This window comes from Meles meles, chromosome 5 (genome assembly GCF_922984935.1).
Source record: "Meles meles chromosome 5, mMelMel3.1 paternal haplotype, whole genome shotgun sequence".
NCBI classification, from domain to species: domain Eukaryota; kingdom Metazoa; phylum Chordata; class Mammalia; order Carnivora; family Mustelidae; genus Meles; species Meles meles.
Window position 1 is genome coordinate 99,843,595 of NC_060070.1, and position 19,064 is coordinate 99,862,658.

The 19,064-nt window shown below is 39.9% G+C and overlaps 1 protein-coding gene across 1 annotated transcript in view; it reads right to left on the reverse strand.

Annotated features, from left to right (window-relative positions):
• Positions 1 to 303: 303 nt before the first annotated feature.
• The window catches only part of LOC123941759 (fibrocystin), a 361,193-nt gene continuing 342,432 nt past the window's right edge, over positions 304 to 19,064 (reverse strand). Inside the window, exons 61-62 of the mRNA XM_046005454.1 lie at positions 5,182 to 5,188; positions 304 to 314 (exon numbers count right to left, since the gene is read on the reverse strand). Coding sequence (XP_045861410.1) covers position 5,188 — 1 coding nt within the window. The 3' untranslated portion in view covers positions 304 to 314; positions 5,182 to 5,187. The remainder of the gene's footprint in view (positions 315 to 5,181; positions 5,189 to 19,064) is intronic.

Sequence of the window (19,064 nt, forward strand, 5' to 3'; positions counted from 1 at the left end):
TTTAAGATTTTATTTATTTGTTTGTCAGAGAGAGAGAGAGAGGGAGCACAAGCGGGGAGAGCTTCGGGAGAGGGGGAACCAGACTCCCCGCTGAGCAAGAAGTCTGATGTGGGACTCAACCCCAGGACTCTGGAATCATGACCTGAACCAAAGGCAGATGTTTAACTGACTGAGCCACCGAGGCATCCCTAAAATCTCATGTTCTTAAAATGTCCTGCAAAGTTCCTCAGAATCTGGCCTCATCCACTGTCCATCAGCATCATAGGCTACTCTGGTATTTGTGCCCCCAGCTTTATTCAGTTCTTCTGGTCTTCCTGCCTCCAATGTTCTGCTCCTCCTGCCTTGGTATTTCTCTCTGTCTAGAAGGCTTTCCCATCCACACAAACCTGGTGAATGCCAACTCAGTTTCTGTCTTAGTCTGACTATCACTTCCAACAGTCACCTTCATTGACTCCCCATCACCCATCTCCACCTTTTTATTTTTTCTTTTTTTTTCTTTTTTTTTTTCCATTTTATTTATTTTTTCAGCGTAACAGTATTCATTCTTTTTGCACAACACCCAGTGCTCCATGCAAAACGTGCCCTCCCCATTACCCACCACCTGTTCCCCCAACCTCCCACCCCTGACCCTTCAAAACCCTCAGGTTCTTTTTCAGAGTCCATAGTCTCTTATGGTTCGCCTCCCCTCCCCAATGTCCATAGCCCGCTCCCCCTCTCCCAATCCCACCTCCCCCCAGCAACCCCCAGTTTGTTTTGTGAGATTAAGAGTCATTTATGGTTTGTCTCCCTCCCAATCCCATCTTGTTTCATTTATTCTTCTCCTATCCCCCTACCCCCCATGTTGCTTCTCCATGTCCTCATATCAGGGAGATCATATGATAGTTGTCTTTCTCCGATTGACTTATTTCACTAAGCATGATACGCTCTAGCTCCATCCACGTCGTCGCAAATGGCAAGATTTCATTTCTTTTGATGGCTGCATAGTATTCCATTGTGTATATATACCACATCTTCTTTATCCATTCATCTGTTGATGGACATCTAGGTTCTTTCCATAGTCTGGCTATTGTACCCGAATGTTTATAGCATCTCCACCTTTTTAAAGTATGGTGCACTATGACACTCTTACTATGGCATTTATCATGCATATAATTATATATTCATTTGTTTGTGTGTATACATTTGTCTCTTATTGTTTACATTCCCTAATAAGATGAGGGCAGGAATTATGTCATTTTGCACTCCTAGCTCTATCACAATATGCCAATAAATATGTGCTGAATAAAGGAATGAATGAATGTATGTGTAGTCTTAAAAATGACTTTCTGAAGGAAAACCCCTGGCAACAAAGATAGCAGTTCCAGGGGCACCTGGGTGGCTCAGTTTGTTAAGCATCTGCCTCCAGATCAGGTTGTGATTTCCAGGTACTGAGATCAAGCCCCACATTGGGCACCCTTCTCAGCAGGGAGTCTACTTCTCCCTCTGCCTCTGCTTCTCCCCTCTGCTCATGTTCTCTTTCAAATGAATAAAATCTTTAAAAAAATATATAGCAGCTCTATGCTAAAAAGGAGAAGGCAGTGTAGGTAACAGAAGTGCTTACAGGCTGGCAAGACCTGGGGTGAGCCAATCCCCTATATCATATTGTGTCTGCACCTATTTCCTCCATCACAAGACCAGCCCCACTTCTCCTCCTGTTGGATGATACTCCATCCCATCTTTGTCCTGTAAGTACCCCAGAAGCCAGCAAGTAAGCATACAATGAGAGCTTGTACTACCACAGTAGGTAGTCCTACCTTTGGGTTTCCTTGTCTCTGTAACAAGCCATAAAATATCATGTATCACTCATCTGCTTGCACACTTTCAAACAAAGGCTCTCCTCAGTGCCATGCATTCTTCAACACTCTGGCTTCAGTTTATTTGCTTTCTCCCTTTGTTGGCATCTTTTTTCCCCCTAATGTTACACCAACCACCTAATTCCAGATAAACTTCAATTTTTTTAAAAGATTTTATTTATTTATTTGACAGAGAGAGATCACAAGTAGGCAGAGAGGCAGGCAGAGAGAGAGAGAGAAGCAGGCTCCCCGCCAAGCAAAGAGCCTGATATGGGGCTTGATCCAAGGATCCTGAGATCATGACCTGAGATCAGGCTTAACCCACTGAGCCACCCAGGTGCCCCGAAACTTCAATTTTTATGTCTAGCTGCAACTTATCTCCCAGTCTCTAATCCTAGAGATTCCAGTCACCAGTTGCGTAAGTAAATAGTTCCCATCCCATACAGTGAGCACCCCAAACTCAATAAAGGCAAAAGCATGGGCAATCATCCTCTTTAACTTACTTCCCCACATTTGCTGTTGGAACCTCCATTCCCCCAAAATACATCATGTTGGCTTCCTCTCCTCAGTCCCCAGTGGTCAGGACCCATCCAGTCTGCTCCTTTGAGTGCTCTTCAGGTATCTGCAGGTGCTTATCTTATATTGCTCCAGATTATAGTTACACGCTTGGACTATTGTACTAAAGGATCTCCTTCAGGGTCACATGTAACTCTTCAGAGAGCCTCTATACAGAAAGGGTCATGGGCATCAAGAAAAAAAATTTAGGCATTGAATTCAACCAGATTTGGATATAAATCCTTGCTTTACCACTGGACATAGCCTCTTAAACAAAGTCCCTAAACTCTGAGAGCCTCAGTTTCATTCATTTCAAATGATAAAAATGAGGCTTACTTTGCAAAGTTATTGTAAAGATGTGATATATAAAGCACCTAACACAATGGCTGGCATGTATGAGGCACCCAACCACTACTTCCCAGTAAATGGAAGCTAGCACAATAGTAGTATCCGTTATTACTTTGTTTTGTGTTGTTTTAAGGTTTTTTTATTTTTAAGTGATCTCTACACCCATTGAGGAGCTCGAACTTTCAACCCCGAGGTCAAGAGTCCTAGACTCTACTGACTGAGCCATCAGGCACCCCTATTATTACTCTGTAATAGAAAATCAACACATATTGGTTGAACAGCTACAGTTATCATAATAAATCTGTCCTGTCCTCCAGGAAGTTATAATCAAATGGGGAAAAGAAGTCACCACTATATGCTAACATGATTAAGCATTCCAAGCAAAATATAACATGAATGATTATAAGAGTAGGCAGTTAGGTTCTAACAGGATGCCTGGAGGCCAGCCCAGAGGAAGTCATGGCCAACCATGAGGAAGTCAGAGGCCTGTCCTAGCAGCACTCCAAAACAAAACCATAAGAAACTGGATCAAATCAGACAGGTCCAAGATGGCTGACAAAACAGGCCAAAGTTCACATTATTCTTTCATTATACTCCATTAACACACTCAAATCTCCTCCCTGGGGCACCTGGGTGGTTCAATGGGTTAAAGCCTCTGCCTTTGGCTCAGGTCATGATCCTAGGGTCCTGGGATGGAGTCCCACATTGGGATCTCTGCTCAGCAGGGAGCCTGCTTCCTCCTGTCTCTCTGCCTGCCTCTCTGCCTACTTGTGATCTCTATCTATTAAATAAATAAATAAAATCTTAAAAAATAAATAAATAAATTTTAAAAAATAAAATCTCCTCCCTAATGGTGCCATGACAGGAAATCTCTGACCAAATACAAAAGAAAAAGCACATAACCCTGCTTCCCAGAAATCCCCACCTCAAGCCATGAATATGCCACCCCTTTGTTTACAACTGTCAATAAAAGATAGAAACCCAAACCACAGCGGGCAAGCTCTCCCTTGAGCTCACCTGTTCTCACATCTTGAAAGTATAGTTTCACGTTGCAATTAAGCTTGGCTTCCCTTATACTTTACTCCGACTGGCCCTTGAATTCTTTCTCACAATAGAGTCAAGAACCTGGCACAGGGTTTCTGAGGAGAAAGACTTCATTAGTTCTGGAGAAGAGAGGACGTCCCCTTGAAGGACAGGTGGGAACTTTTGGAAAGATGGAATAGCTATAGTAATAGGCATACTCTGAACAGGAAAGGGTTACTCTCAATTGTTTTTTTCTTTTTTCTTTCTTTTTTTTTAGGAAAAAAAATGAAGCTTGTTTTAAATGAGCCGTTAATCATTTATTTACTTAACTAATTACTGATTTATTTTTTAATTAACTTTTTGTTAAAAGACATTCTAATACAGAGGGAAGAATTCTGGCTTGTAGACTCTAAGACTGGTCTAATAGGTTATATGATTATAAAGGAATCATTTTGCTCCTGTAACTTCATGAGAGCAGCTGCAAGTAGCAAAATATCAGATATGCTTTCAGGAGGAAACTAGAAAGAATGAGGGGATGACCCAGCTGGTTATTTCCCTCCTTAAAAGGAGAATATGGGGAATTCTATATATATATAGTATATAGTGACTAAATACTATCATACAGACCAGTGCCAGAGTTCACACCTACAAATTTATTGGCTATTCAAGAACAATTAAGTTCAGCTGGAACAATTTTGAAAGAGTTGGAAAAATCAGTGGTTGAGAATTTCAAATGGTGATGATAAACCCACCTCCAAAATTGGAAGTGAAAAATGTTCAAATATTAAAAAACAATTGGGGTTATTTTTGGATCTGTTGTGAATGTATCTGTGTGTGAGAGAGAGAGAAAGAGAGAGAGACTGATTTAGGCAACTCAGGATATTTTCTTTCCCCATTCTCCTTCATCCCTTTCAAGAGGAGAAAGGGAAAGAAAATACCCAAAATTGCCAAATCTGGACTTTCCAACCACTCTGGAAAACAGCATGGAGGTTCCTCAAAATGTTGAAAATAGAACTACCCTATGACCCAGCAATTGCACTACTGGGTATTTACCCTAAAGATACAAACATAGTGATCCGAAGGGGCACGTGTACCCGAATGTTTATAGCAGCAATGTCTACAATAGCCAGACTATGGAAAGAACCTAGATGTCCATCAACAGATGAATGGATAAAGAAGATGTGGTATATATACACAATGGAATACTATGCAGCCATCAAAAGAAATGAAATCTTGCCATTTGCGACGACGTGGATGGAACTAGAGCGTATCATGCTTAGTGAAATAAGTCAATCGGAGAAAGACAACTATCATATGATCTCCCTGATATGAGGACATGGAGAAGCAACATGGGGGGGTAGGGGGATAGGAGAAGAATAAATGAAACAAGATGGGATTGGGAGGGAGACAAACCATAAATGACTCTTAATCTCACAAAACAAACTGGGGGTTGCTGGGGGGAGGTGGGATTGGGAGAGGGGGAGCGGGCTATGGACATTGGGGAGGGGAGGCGAACCATAAGAGACTATGGACTCTGAAAAAGAACCTGAGGGTTTTGAAGGGTCAGGGGTGGGAGGTTGGGGGAACAGGTGGTGGGTAATGGGGAGGGCATGTTTTGCATGGAGCACTGGGTGTTGTGCAAAAAGAATGAATACTGTTACGCTGAAAAAATAAATAAAATGGAAAAAAAAAAAACAAATTGAGATACACATACACACACACACACACACACACACACACACACACAGAACAAATGGGAAGACTTAATAGGACACTGTTTCAATTGTTTAGATTTGGAATTTGAAATGCATTGAAGATCTGAAAGAGACTGATGGCAATGGGAATATATATGAATATATATGTATGTGTGTATATATATGTGTATATATATGTGTGTTATATATATATGTATATACACACACATATAGACATATGTGTGTGTGTGTGTGTTTCATCTTGGAATCACCAAGCATTTTTAGTGCTTGAACAATGGCCCCAAGATGTCCATGTCTTAATCATCAGACCCTGTGAATGTTGCCTTCTATGGCAAAAGGGACTTTTCTGATGTTATTGAGGGTCCTAGGTGGAGAGAGCATCCTGCCTTATCCATGTGGACTCTAAACAGAATCACAAATGTCCTCACATTTGTAGGGAAGCCGAAGAAGATTTAACCACAGAAGAAGAAAGGCAATGTGACCACAAAGGAGAAATTAGAGGGATGCAGTGACCGGACAAACAGCAAGAGGCAAAATGGAGAGCAAAACACTCCAGTCACACAGTAAAGGAAATGAAGACAAGCCCCATGTCTGTCTCCTGCTGTGTGGCTCAACTCATCTTGGTTGGAGCTTTTAGCTCTTAAGTTAGAGTAGGTCCTTGGGTAAGGGGAAGCGGTCCACAATTAGGCTCCTGGGAGAGGTAGGGGCTTCCTGTGACTGCTGTGTGTTCCTGCTAGGGAAGGACCCCTCCCCAGACCAGTGAAGGGGCCTCACCACTTCCAGTAGTTGGCTTCTCCACCGTGGTTTTTCAGCCACCAGCGTGGGAAGATTGATGCCTACTCACTCAAATAGGCATTTGGACTTTTTTTTTTTTTTTTTTTAACAAGCCTAAAAAATTGCTCCTTGTTTTATAAACTTCTGTTTCTGTGGCTCTTTTCCTGTCCAAACCAAATGGAGAGCCAGGTTGAGGATCAGCAATCGAACCCTTGCCCGTTTCAGAAGAAATGTCACTCGGGGCATCATGCAAAGGAATTCCCACCAGGTACTCCATGATGTCCCTCTTCCTTTTGAAGAAAGGGGAGAGAAAAGGGAAAGAAAAAAAAAGACGAAAAATAAAGCAGGAACATGGGGGTAAGAAAGTCCGAGAAAGAGAGAGAGACCATTGGGTGCTTGTGCGTGACTCTCTTTCACATGGAATTAATGGTGGTTTAATGGGGTATGAAAGAATGTTTTACTAGAAACAATGAGGAACAATTGTCTAGCTCACGTTTCATTTCACAGGTCATTATTGCATTAAGAAGTAAATCGACCAAGTCCGGTAAATAACAGTGTGCGTATTGCCGAGAGCTTCAAACCAACAATTTTAGCCATTGCCAACTAATATCTCTGTCATTTTAACCCTTGCAGGGTAGTGCTAGGGGGCTAAACAATTACAGTCTTCACCCAGCTCTAGCAGGTGAGCATAATTCATTGCCCCTCTAGTCCCTTCTTTTGCAAAACCCAGGAGGCCATATTTTAGCATTGTTGTTTTGTTGATGAGCCAGCCTGAGCCCACTGCGGGTCTTGAAAAACAACCCCCATTTTAGTGAGTGCTGCAGGCGTCTTTAAACAGACTGCTTTCTCTGCAAAATTAATTGCTGCAAAACGCAATGCTCCCTCACCGAAGCTTTTGCAAGCTCATACTCAGCTATTTAGGTGGGCCATAGATGTGTCTGAGAGAGCCAGGGAAAATGAGCTGCTTTCCTTTATTATAGAAGTTCACATTTGTGTCGCCGAGCATCATCAGGCACCGGACATCCAGGAGTTTCTAATGTCTAAATTCTGCTTCCCTTCACTCAGGGGTAATTGGTGGAGGAAACAAATGCTAGCATAGGAAATAAATACATCAAAGGTGGGGCAGGGCAAACAGTTGAAGTTAAAATACATGTTCTAAAAGACATATTTAAATGCATACCAAAATAACTTTTTTTGCTTCAACTTAAAACAAAAATGAGACAAAAATCAGGTTATGAATCATAAGGTTACATAATCACACCAAATAAATCAGGTTATACTGGTAATTTTTCCATCGAAACTTGGTGTTCACCCAGCAGAACAAATACGGAATCCTCCCTGTGTCTATAATACCTCTAAAGCAAAACAAACGAGATCTTACTTTTTCTCCGTAAGAGAAGAAAGCTTTCAAAGATTGCATCAGTGTTCCAACTTAATATTTCTTTTTTTTTTAATATTTTATTTATTTGACAGAGAGAAATCACAACTAGGCAGAGAAGCAGGCAGAGAGAGAGGAGGAAGCAGGCTCCCTGCGGAGCAGAGAGCTCGATGCGGGGCTCAATCCCAGGACCCTGGGATCATGACCTGAGCCGAAGGCAGAGGCTTTAACCCACTGAGCCACCCAGGCGCCCCCCAACTTAATATTTCTTATGTCTGATTCTTTCACCTTTTAAAACTAAAATTAAGACCTCACAAAGAACTATCATAGGCTAAATAATAACTTCTCAAAGATGTTCATGCCCCGACTCTGAACATGTGAATATGCCAGAGGGGTTTTGCCACGGTGATCAAGGTGATGGATCTCAAAGTGGGGAAATTATCTGGGTGGGCCAGATCTGATCCTATAAACTTTTTTAAAAGTGAAGAACTTTCTCTGTCTAGAGTCAGATGCAACAGAAGAAAAGACAAGAGGAATTCAAAGCATGAGAGGAACACAATCCACCATTGCTGGCTTTGAAGGTTAAGGGGGCCACAAGTCAGGGGATGTGGGCAGCCTTAGAAGCTAAGCATGACGTCCAAAGCTATGAGCAAAGAAATGGGGACCTTAGTCCTGCAATCCCATAGAACTGAATTTGGCCAAGAACCTGAGTGAGATTGGAAGTGGATTCATCCCTAGATACTTCAGAAAGGAGAACAGTTCTGCCATGCCTTAATTTAGTCTTTGAGAGCCTCAAAGCAGAAAATCAGCCAAGTCTACCAGACTTCTGACTTACAGAACTGTGAAATGATGCATGGGTGTTGTTTTAAGCCATTAAATTTGTAGTAATTTGTTATGGCAGCAATAGAAGAGTAGCACACAAGAATCGTTAAGACATGATGCCTAAAATGCTCAAGTCATTGCCCCAGCCAGAGCCATGATAAATGGTGGCAACAGAACAGTGGTCACTAGTATTTACTTGGTGCTTATCCCAATCCAGGCTTGGGGCTAAGTATTTTATATGCATGTGTCTTTTATAGCTCTAAGTTCTGCTCCTTTGCTTGGAAAGCATTCAAACAGAGAGAATATAGCCTAGATGTAGGGACAGTCTGGTTTCCACACTGGCAATGCTCAAGGAGAGCTGCATCCTACCAACATCACCCAAAAAGGAAAAGATTACTACCCACGGCCACATTAAAAAAAAAAAAAAATCAGCTTCACCTCCCTTTCTCCATGGCAATTACTTTCAGGAACTTACACTCAAATTTTATTAATATTTCTCCTGTGAGGGAGTTAAGCAAATTAGAATTGGGTCCTATAGGGAGTCCCTAATTCCATAGTAAAAAGATTGGTTTCTAGGTCTACTAAAATTTCTTTCCTTCTGTGTCCTTTTTCTTGACATGCTTTACATAATAACCAACTCATTTTTGAGGATTCCTTTTGTTATATAAATGAGTTTTACTATCATTATTCTTATTAAAATGATAAGTAATAAATATAAGTGATTTTTTTTTTAATATGGCAACTTTCCAGTTGATTCTTCTGAGCAGTAGTACTGAAGATCAGGATAGCAGAGGCTTAGAGGCAGGGAGTGTTTTCTTTCTCATTGTGTGTTTTAAAAAGTTTTGTTTATTCATTCAACAAAAATGGATAATGTCTTAAAATGGAGTTGCTGAGTCAGAACTTTTAAATTGTTACCAGATGCCAAGAGGCTACATCAAATGATATTGGAGAATAAAGTCTGAAATTTGAAGAACTCTTTCTGTGACATTCCCCAACATGGAGATGATCACACTTTTTAAGTCTTGCCAAGACAACTGCTAAAGCAATAATATTAAGAGTAATTATAGTAGCAGTGGTCACCACTGTCTCAGTTGCCATAGTGGATACTTTTGTTAAGTTTCTCTCTTTTAATCCTTACAATAATCATGAGTATATAATATTGATGTGTCTACTTCCTAAATGGGGAAACTGAGGCTCAGAGAGCAGAAGAAACTTGCTTAGAGCTGCACACCTAGTAAATGGACATCATCCATGCAGTAAGACACAGTATAAGAGCTTTAAAAAAAAAAAAAAAGATTTTATTTATTTTGACAGAGAGAGAGAGAGAGCACAAGCTGAGGGAGGAGCAGAGGCAGAGGGAGAAGAAGGCTCCCTGCTGAGCACAGAGCCTGTTGTGCGGCTCATCCCAGGACCCTGAGATCATGACTTGAACCAAAAGCAGATGCTTAACTGACAGAGCCACTCAGGTGTCCCAGTGTACAAGTTCTTAACTTATGCTTTGATTATGAGAGAAATTGGGCTTTTTGTATGTTTACTGATATTTGCACTTCTTTCTCTGTGAAATATATTTGGAATCCTTTGACTCTTTTTTTTAATTGGCTTATTCCTTTTTGTCCTTAAATAGTAGTAAGAATTTTTTGTTATTATCAGGTAATTAGCTCTTTTCTCTGAGTTGTGAATTTTTCCTAGGTTTTTTTAATTTAGCTTTTGATACTCTTTGCAGAACTTTTTAATTCTTAGTCAAATTTATCAAATATTTATTTTATGTTTCCTGGATTTTGATTTGTGCTAAGAAAGATCTCCATAAAGAGAAAAATATAATCTCACCCATATTTTCTAGTAATTCTATATATTCAATTTTTTCCTCTTGAATCCATATGGAATTTACTTTTATAAAAAGTATGAATTTCTCAATTTTTCCCTAAATGACTACTTAAATGTCTCAATGACATTAATTGAATAGTTTCTATTTTCCCATGATTTAAAATGTCATCTTTTTTATAAACTGATTTCTCAAATGTATTTGGATCTATTTCTGACCTTTAAAAGGTTTTTGTTCCTTTGACCCATCTATTTTCAGGATATTTTTAATAATTACACTCAAACCATCACAAAATGGCATTAGTTTTTACATCTAGCGAGTATGCAGATATATGGAGAAAAAACAGAGAACCAGATCAAAGAATCTTCCAGGTCCATAATATTGAAAAGAGGTCTGAGTCATGAACTTCTTTAGTTCCTATTGGTAAGGCACAAGTGTTTTATTTAATGATGGGACTGTTCAAGTAACCCCTTCCACTAAAATGCACATATGCATAACACACACACACAAACACACATAAGAATATATAAAATAAACAAAAAAATTCCATCTGCCTTAGGTGTAAAATAAGCTAAAGTTTGAGCTTCTGCATTCTAATCTTTCAATACTATTGTACCAAAAGGTTGAACAGAGCATTGCAGAATTCTTTCATTATTAAAATTTGAAGACTAGGAGCACAGTTTACTATTCAATGAAGTCTGGAAATAACCTGGGGAGATGGAATAGGGAGTGGGGGCAGGGGCAAATAAAGAGAGAGCGAAAAGTAAAGAAAATTAAGAAAAAAAGAGAGAACCAGGATATCATCACAGCAAAAAGTCATGTAACTTTATTTAGTTACAGATATTCAAAAATAGTCCCTCTCATGGAACATTGGTATTATCGATCTTCTCATACAACAAAGCATAGCAATGTGAAGTGACTTTTCAATAAAGGGTCCTTAACTTGAGTAGTAAAATTCCCAGTCTCCAAAAACCTTGATGCTTTATTGGAGGACTGGGTATTTAAACAGTAGCTCCTTAAGAGATAATTTTAATAAGCTTCTTTCTTTTATTGACTGGGTTATATGCCCAGAACTAATTAGGTGGTCTGTAGAATGGTTTCTAATTTTGGGCTTAGTGTCTAATCCAAAGAAACCCAAGTTAAATTGAATGACCTATAAAAGTGACTTATAAAAATGAAACTTAACAGAGATTAATAGTCTACTACATAGGTTAAAAAAAAAAATCAGTTCTTTTTCTTTGACCTCCCAGAACAAGGGAAGAAAAATCCCCATGTGGTAACCATAGCTTCAGGTAGTTATTTAGCCCTTGAACTATGACTATGGCAACTGAGAATTAAATTTTAAGTTGAATATAATTATATAATTTTAGCTACTTATAATTTGAAGTGTATTAGTGATTAATTGTTGGAAAATATTTAGGTATATTTGGAACAACTTATACACGTGAGTCTACTTTTTCAAATCAAATCTAGATACACATAAAATATTTCTGATGAAAATGTTGTTTCTGAATTGAGATACCTTATAACTATGAGATATAAACTAAATTTCAAATACACAACATGAAAAAATAAATGCAAAAATATCTTAATAGTGTCGTATTGGATTAATCTTAAAATGGTAATGTTTTTAATATATTTGATTAAATAACACATATTATTAAATTTAATTCCATTTCTTTTTACTTTTTTTAAACTGCCCACTAAAAAATTTAAATTCTATTGGGGTTTGCATTATTATCTCATAAGATAATGCTAGATAATGTTCTGACTTCTACATTTTGGAAAAATCATCAACAAATTAAAGAGTATAAAAAATTAGCCAGTTTAGAAAGAGAAGACCTAGAAACAATCTGTCATATGTTGACTAACAGAAGGAATTTGGAATTTCTTTGCTTGAAAGAGGCATACTGGGTTATTAAGATCATTATTTTGCTGATTTGAATATGTAAAAGGCTGTAATATGGAAAGAATTAAACCTGTACTCTTATACAAAAAGGTCAGCTAGATCATGGCTGGTGGAAATCATGGAAAGAATCTTCATAATTAAAATTATTCAAAATATATTTGGTAGCCCTGGAAGGGAGTGAATTCCAACTTCCTGATAAAGTTAAAGGTAGAGACTATCTATGAATTCAATACATCTATTGAGTTGAAAGTGGAACATATTAACCTCCAAGGAACCATCCAAACTAAACATCCTGTAATCTTATTTCTTTCCAATTGGCATGTATCCCTACAAACTAATGAATTAACATGAGCCAGTATTTCCTAAAAGGCATTCTGAAGTACACTAATTCCAATGGACACTAATGTGTAGTCTGAATAAGTATTCATGAGTTAAGAAGTTTGAGAAATATTGGATAATGCAAATTTAAATAGCATTTTTAAATATAATTGCAGAACTTATCAGAGCCTTTAATATCTTAATGTACATGATGACTCTCCAAAATTTGAATAGTCAGAGTTTTCAAAATTTAGCCACGGACCGCCGTCTCCTGAGATGAGTGAATAGGGAACATTCTTTGAGATAGCTTAAACAAATTATATATTAAGTAAATCTGTAAGATTTACTTTGTGGAAGAGTTGACTGGCACCTAAACTTGAATTGCTGCCATTTTGCTCAGTCACCCACTTACTCATTTATTCCCTCATTCAGCAAACATTTACTGAGCATATATTATGTTCCAGGGATTATACTAAAAATTCAAGGATCTTGGCTGTCAAGGTATTCACAGTCTGGTGAGATGAGAGGCTTGAAAGATGATGGCAGGAGAGCATCAGATGTGCTATAATAGAACTGTCATAGGTAGAGCAAGGACAGAAAGACCCAGAAGAGCCCCATCTGCGTCTGGAAGCCAGGGAGCATTCCACTGAGTCTGCTGCTTCAAAACACCCTCTTTGCCTGGCTTCTTTCATGCAGGATTTTCAACACTTTACCTGATGTTCTAGGCTCATGGCAAACTCCATTTCCTTCCTAGAGCCCTTGTCTAGATCCCCAGGTATACATGGACTCTCCAGCGTATGTGCCAATTTTATATTAAATCATTTTCTCCAACTCATAGCCTGGCCCTGCCACACCCATGCACGAGGGCAAGGATGGCTTCTTATCTACCTTGCTGTGTCCTATTTAGGACACCCCGACAGTACATAGTGCTTTGCTCTCAACTGGACTCTCAAGAAACATCTAAGCTGGTGGCAGGGGGGGCATACCTCAATTTACTGGGAAAAAAGGGAGGCTACCATAATGAATTACCATAATAAATGTTTAAAAGATTTTATTTATTTATTTGAGAAAGAAAGAGAATGGGCAGTGGGGAGGGACAGAGGGGGAAAAGCTAGAGAGAGAGAAGCAGATTCCTTGCCTGAGCAAGGCACCACAATAAATTTTGATCTCATGATCAAACCTCTACTTTGTACTGCTCTATTGTTGTCACACAACTTCCAGGGGTTAACACTGGCAAAATGGGTTTCTTGGAGGGGACAGTCCATTTACTTCATACATGGGAAATGGTCATCTACATATGAAGAAGAACTAAGTGACATTTTTTGTGTGTGTGGTCATTATTACCATTGCCTTTCAGAAATGTTATAGTAATTGAAAAAGTTTTTAAATTAAAAAATCGAGGGGCGCCTGGGTGGCTCAGTGGGTTAAAGCCTCTGCCTTCGGCTCAGGTCATGATCCCAGGGCTGGGATCAAGCCCCACGTCGGGCTCTCTGCTCCACAGAGAGCCTGCTTCCTCCTCTCTCTCTGCCTGCCTCTCTGCCTAGTTGTGATTTCTGTCTGTCAAATAAATAAAATATTAAAAAAAAAAGTTGAATGTTAAATTTAAAAATCGATTTGTTACCACATAAAATGGAAAAATGTGAATTCATTGGTGAAATAGCTCTCTGTGCAGCTCCCCACCAGATGATTCAGACCACACGATGATAATTATCTAAAAGTGGTTCCAAGCCAGATTTTGGAATCAGACAAATATAGATTTAAATCTTGGTTCTGCACATTCTAAGTGTAGGACCATGAAAAATTAGTTGGCTTCTCCAAATCCCTATTTCTTTGAATGCTGAAAAGGGATAACAATCCCTACACGTTAAGGTTGTTGAAAGGATAAATGGGAATGTTTATAACCCCCTTAGCATAATGCCTGGCACATTGAATATGCTAGATATAATGGTGACTATTATTACTGCTAGTTGGGGTGGATTATTGCTAGAATAACTGCACAGTCTCCGTTTGCTTTGCTCTGTGTAAACAGGACGCTATGTGAGAAAGTTGACAGATCTAAGAGAGCTAACACTGGAGAATGTAGAGGAAAAAGGAAAAAGAAACTTAGCAAGAGGGTATATCGCGCATAGTGTAAAAAACACGGGTTCGGTTCGGAAACTTCCATTCATTAGTTTATGGCTTGGGCAAGTTACCTATATCTCTACAACAGTTTCCTTAGCTATAACAGGTAGGGAATAAGACTATCTACCTCATAGGGTATATTCTGTTATGGGATTACATGAGACAACTCATCTGAAGTTCTTAGAACCGTCAGAAACATGGCAGATACTTCACGAGTACTGGGTGTCAGCGGAAGATCTGAGAATTGATGCAATCTCGGATTACAAAGTGTCCAGATTGAGGAGCAGCGACAGAATTATTCCCATGGCTCATATGCCTTCCCGTGTCATCCTTTACAAGTCTCACACGAAAAGCATTCCAACTGACACTATGGGCGATTTCAAAACACAGTCAAACACTGTCACACCACTCACAGCCGGGAGATGCGGCTAGTCATGCGGGAGTGAGAGAATCAGGTGAAGGAAAGGTGCTCTCACAAAGGATCACGGAGAGCTTTGCCCTCTTCTGCTTGGGAGAAAAATCCCTGCAGCCACGCATCCTGAAGATTCTAATATTTTCCGAGACTCTACTGTGCCTTTATATTTTAATACCCTGACATCTGGAATCCTAAAAGTCTAATGTTTAACCATAAATATCTGCTGAGATTAAAGAGCTATATACCAAGTTTCAATCTTTGGGGCCTATAATTGCTTGGGAAAAGAGAATGGTATTTCCCCCTCTAGCTAGAAGAAAAAGACCTCTGCAAGCACAGATATTGGCAGACAAACCATTTCCTCTCTCCATTCTGTCCCCTCATTTTCTCCCTCCCTCTCCCTTCTCCCATTTTATAATACCATCTTGCTGTCATTCCCAGGACAAATGGGAAGAAAGAGAAGCCTGGAAAGCTTAAAGAAAAGATGCATGCATTTTGAGATCTAGCAACAAAGGGTTGAGCCGATGCTAGCTGCTCTGTCCGCAAGCAGCTGACCGTGCATCTCCCAGGTTGCAGGAACTTTCCCATTATTCGGTGGGAAACTACTTCATCACTCCGTGGGCTGACAGTCAAATGCCGGCTTTATTTTCTTTTTTATCAACCTCATCTTTTATGTTTGATTTGAGGCCAGTCACTTTTAAGGTCTCCCTAATGGTTTATAACTTTCTCAAGAAGCGACCAAGAAGGGACACCATTTGAAAAATGTTTCTTACCCTCTTGTGGCAAAGAATGGGAAACTCTCACCTGTCCTGAAGATGGATTTGGTCAGAAGTCCTGGTCAGACCACAGGACTTTGCTGGGAATGACGTCAAGGAAAGTGTGGGAAAAGCTTATCATGAGTTTAAGTTTTTTAATATAATGATGCAATGTAGAATTTAAAAAATAAACTTTGCATTGAACTCACTTTTATTCAATGCTTTATTATTAAAGTGTCATTTTGAGGTCATTCAACTCACTTCAGTCCTAGCAAAAATAATCTACATTTTAAAAAGTTTAATATATTCTTATTATCTGAAGACTTAATTTAGATTGTGAATACTCCTATACCTTTTTAGTTCATGTCCTAGTCCCCTTCTGGAATATATCCAGTGTGTATATAAGCAAGTATATTTATGCCTATGGTATTTGGCAGAGGGAACAAATGTTGGATTTTTTGTGAGAAATTAAAACTGTTCACTTTTTAAATTAAAAACTTTGTCTTCATAACTTCCTGTTTGTTTACTTCAAAGGAAACAAATGACTCTATTAGTTAGTGGTTCTCAAACCTTAGCACAGCAGAATAACTCAGGGAGGCTGTGTTTATGAGTCAATGTGTACCTGTGTTTATGTGTGTTTAAACACAAAGGCCTGGGCCTCACACATACCTATTGACTCAAAATCCCCCCAACATGCAAATGAATGTTTAATGTCCTAGATAATTCTGATGATAAGTCAGCTACAGAAGCCACTGTCCCAAGCACATCAAATTTACCTCCTCAACTGAAAAATATTTGGCAAGAAGACAGGGTTTTTGTTTTGTTTTATTTGTTTGTTTTTGTCTATTTTAAAATTTCCAGGCCATTAAGGATCAAGACTTTAAAAAATATAAATTAGGGATGCCTTGGTGGCTCAGTCAGTTAAGCATCTACCTTCAGCTTGGGTCATGATCTCAGGATCCTGGGATCGAGTCCCGCATTGGGCTCCTTGCACTATAGGGAACCTGCTTCTCCCTCTGCCTGCTCCTCTCTCTGCTTGTGTTCTCTCTCTCTCTCTCTCTGACAAATAAATAAATAAAATATTTTTTACGTTCTTTTTTAAATTTATTTATTTGACAGATACAGATCACAAGTAGGCAGGGGGGAGGCAGGCAGAGAGAGAGGAAGAAGCAGGCTCCCCGCTGAGCAGAGAGCCTAATTCGGGGCTCGATCCCAGCACCCAGGGATCATGACCTGAGCCAAAGGCAGAGGCTTTAACCCACTGAGCCACCAAGCACCCCAATAAAATCTTTAAGAAAAAAAATAAATTATCTGAAAAATTAGATGTACAAAATAAATTCCCATTATTTCTAATAAATTAGAATCAACAGACATAAAATTACTCTGTCAAGTTGCTATGATTCTAAGTGATCGATTCATGTCATTATTTCACTGTCAGTGAGTGTAAGACTTTGCAGGCCAGTGCATGTCAGCAGATGGCCTGTGGGTGTGGTGCATCCCTAAGCCCCCTCCTAACTGCACTGCCTGCTCCCAGTCTGACTCCCGCTATACACTTATTCCACGGCTGTAGGTACCATGTTTTCAGAGAATGAACATCATCCTCCAACCTCTGTCCTCCAACATCATCTTATCAAACTGTTCTGGCCTAGGAAGGAGCAGCTCCTGGCTACCTGTGACTACTCCCATTCCCATTAATTACAACCAGTAGCACTGATCACCTTTTCACCCACCCCTCAGACACACTGAAACCATTCTTGGCTCAGAGGTTCTGTTCTGGCGGCTCTCTGTCCCTACAAGTCTCCTCCCTCTGCTCCGAGCAGTGACCCCCTTGCCCCTCATTCAGGTCTCCTTGGAAATGTAACTCTGTTTCGAATAGCACTCCCTTACCCACACCTGCATGCACACACGCACACCCTTCAATCTACCTCTCTAACCCAAAACTCTATTCTCTTTTCTTCATACCTCCCATCACTATTGGAATGTTTTTATTTCTTTATGTATCTCTCTCCACTGGAACATAAACTTGATGAAAGCAGGAGTATTGTCTTGTTCACAACCAGAGCTCCCATCCTTAGAAGCCTTGGTAGACCATAGGAGGTCAAAGTGCATTCGCACAATGAATGAAAATGCCAACTTCAGCATGTGGCATGCAAAAGCTGCTCAAGGTGGGCCACCTTCCATGTCACAGCCCCTTTCTACTTTCTTCATAGAAAGTAGACGGCTCAGAAATTGTAAAATGCCATTGAAAGTAAAACTGTGACTTCTTCTGGTCTTCTCTCAACCACACAGGTACTCCACGTGTACAAACTGGTCTGGGAGGTAAAGCCACCCATTTGGAGTCCGGGACAGACTGGAAATGACTACGAAGCCAGAGTAGGGTGCTCTGGCACCGGTCTAGTCCCACCTGACTGGGATTCTCATTTCAAGACTTGGTTTTTCTCCATGGTTTTGGATCTTCATATCATCAGCTGCTTCCATAATCAAAAGAAACCCTTTCCAGAATAAAATGCAAATGGTTCTCAGAGGATCTCCTGCTTTGGATTAGCGGCTTAGCGCTCTATTGCCATGCATGTTTCAGAGTTGGCTGCAAATGCAAACCTACAGATAAGTACAAATCAAAATTAACAGCTCACTTTTCCCCTGGATACACACTCTGCATCACACAGATAGAAAAACCCACTGGCACAGTATTCCTTATAGCTGATCCACATGGATAATTCTTGCTTCTAATGCTAGAGTATATGACAATACACCGGGACCTGTGGATATCTGTCTGGGTGGGGTAGCTCAGCTGTGAACTTATATGGGCAAATACAATCTGTGTTTTTCAAATTAAAAATAACCCCCAAAGGCAAGGGACTCCAAACCATTTGTTAATAAAGTTGAGAAAGAACACGGGGGTGTGGCACACTCAATGCCACTTGAAATAAACATGAGAGCTGGTTCCAGTGGTCCCCATTTTCATCTCCTCTTCCTGTTGCACAGAAAATTATAGATTCTTGTCTTGAAGAGGAAAAATACAAAACAGACACTCCTCTTCAGATTAAATTTGTGCTTTTTCTTATCTATCAGATTGTGTACAGGAACTGGAAAGTGGCATACAAGAGAATGCTTTAAAACTAAAAGGGATGGGGCACCTGGGTGGCTCTATCGTTAAGCATCTGCCTTCGGCTCAGGTCATGTCCCCTGGGTCCTGGCATCGAGCCCTGCATAGGGCTCCCTGCTCAGCAGGGAGCCTGCTTCTCCCTCTCCTGTCCCCACTCCCCACTACTTGTGTTCC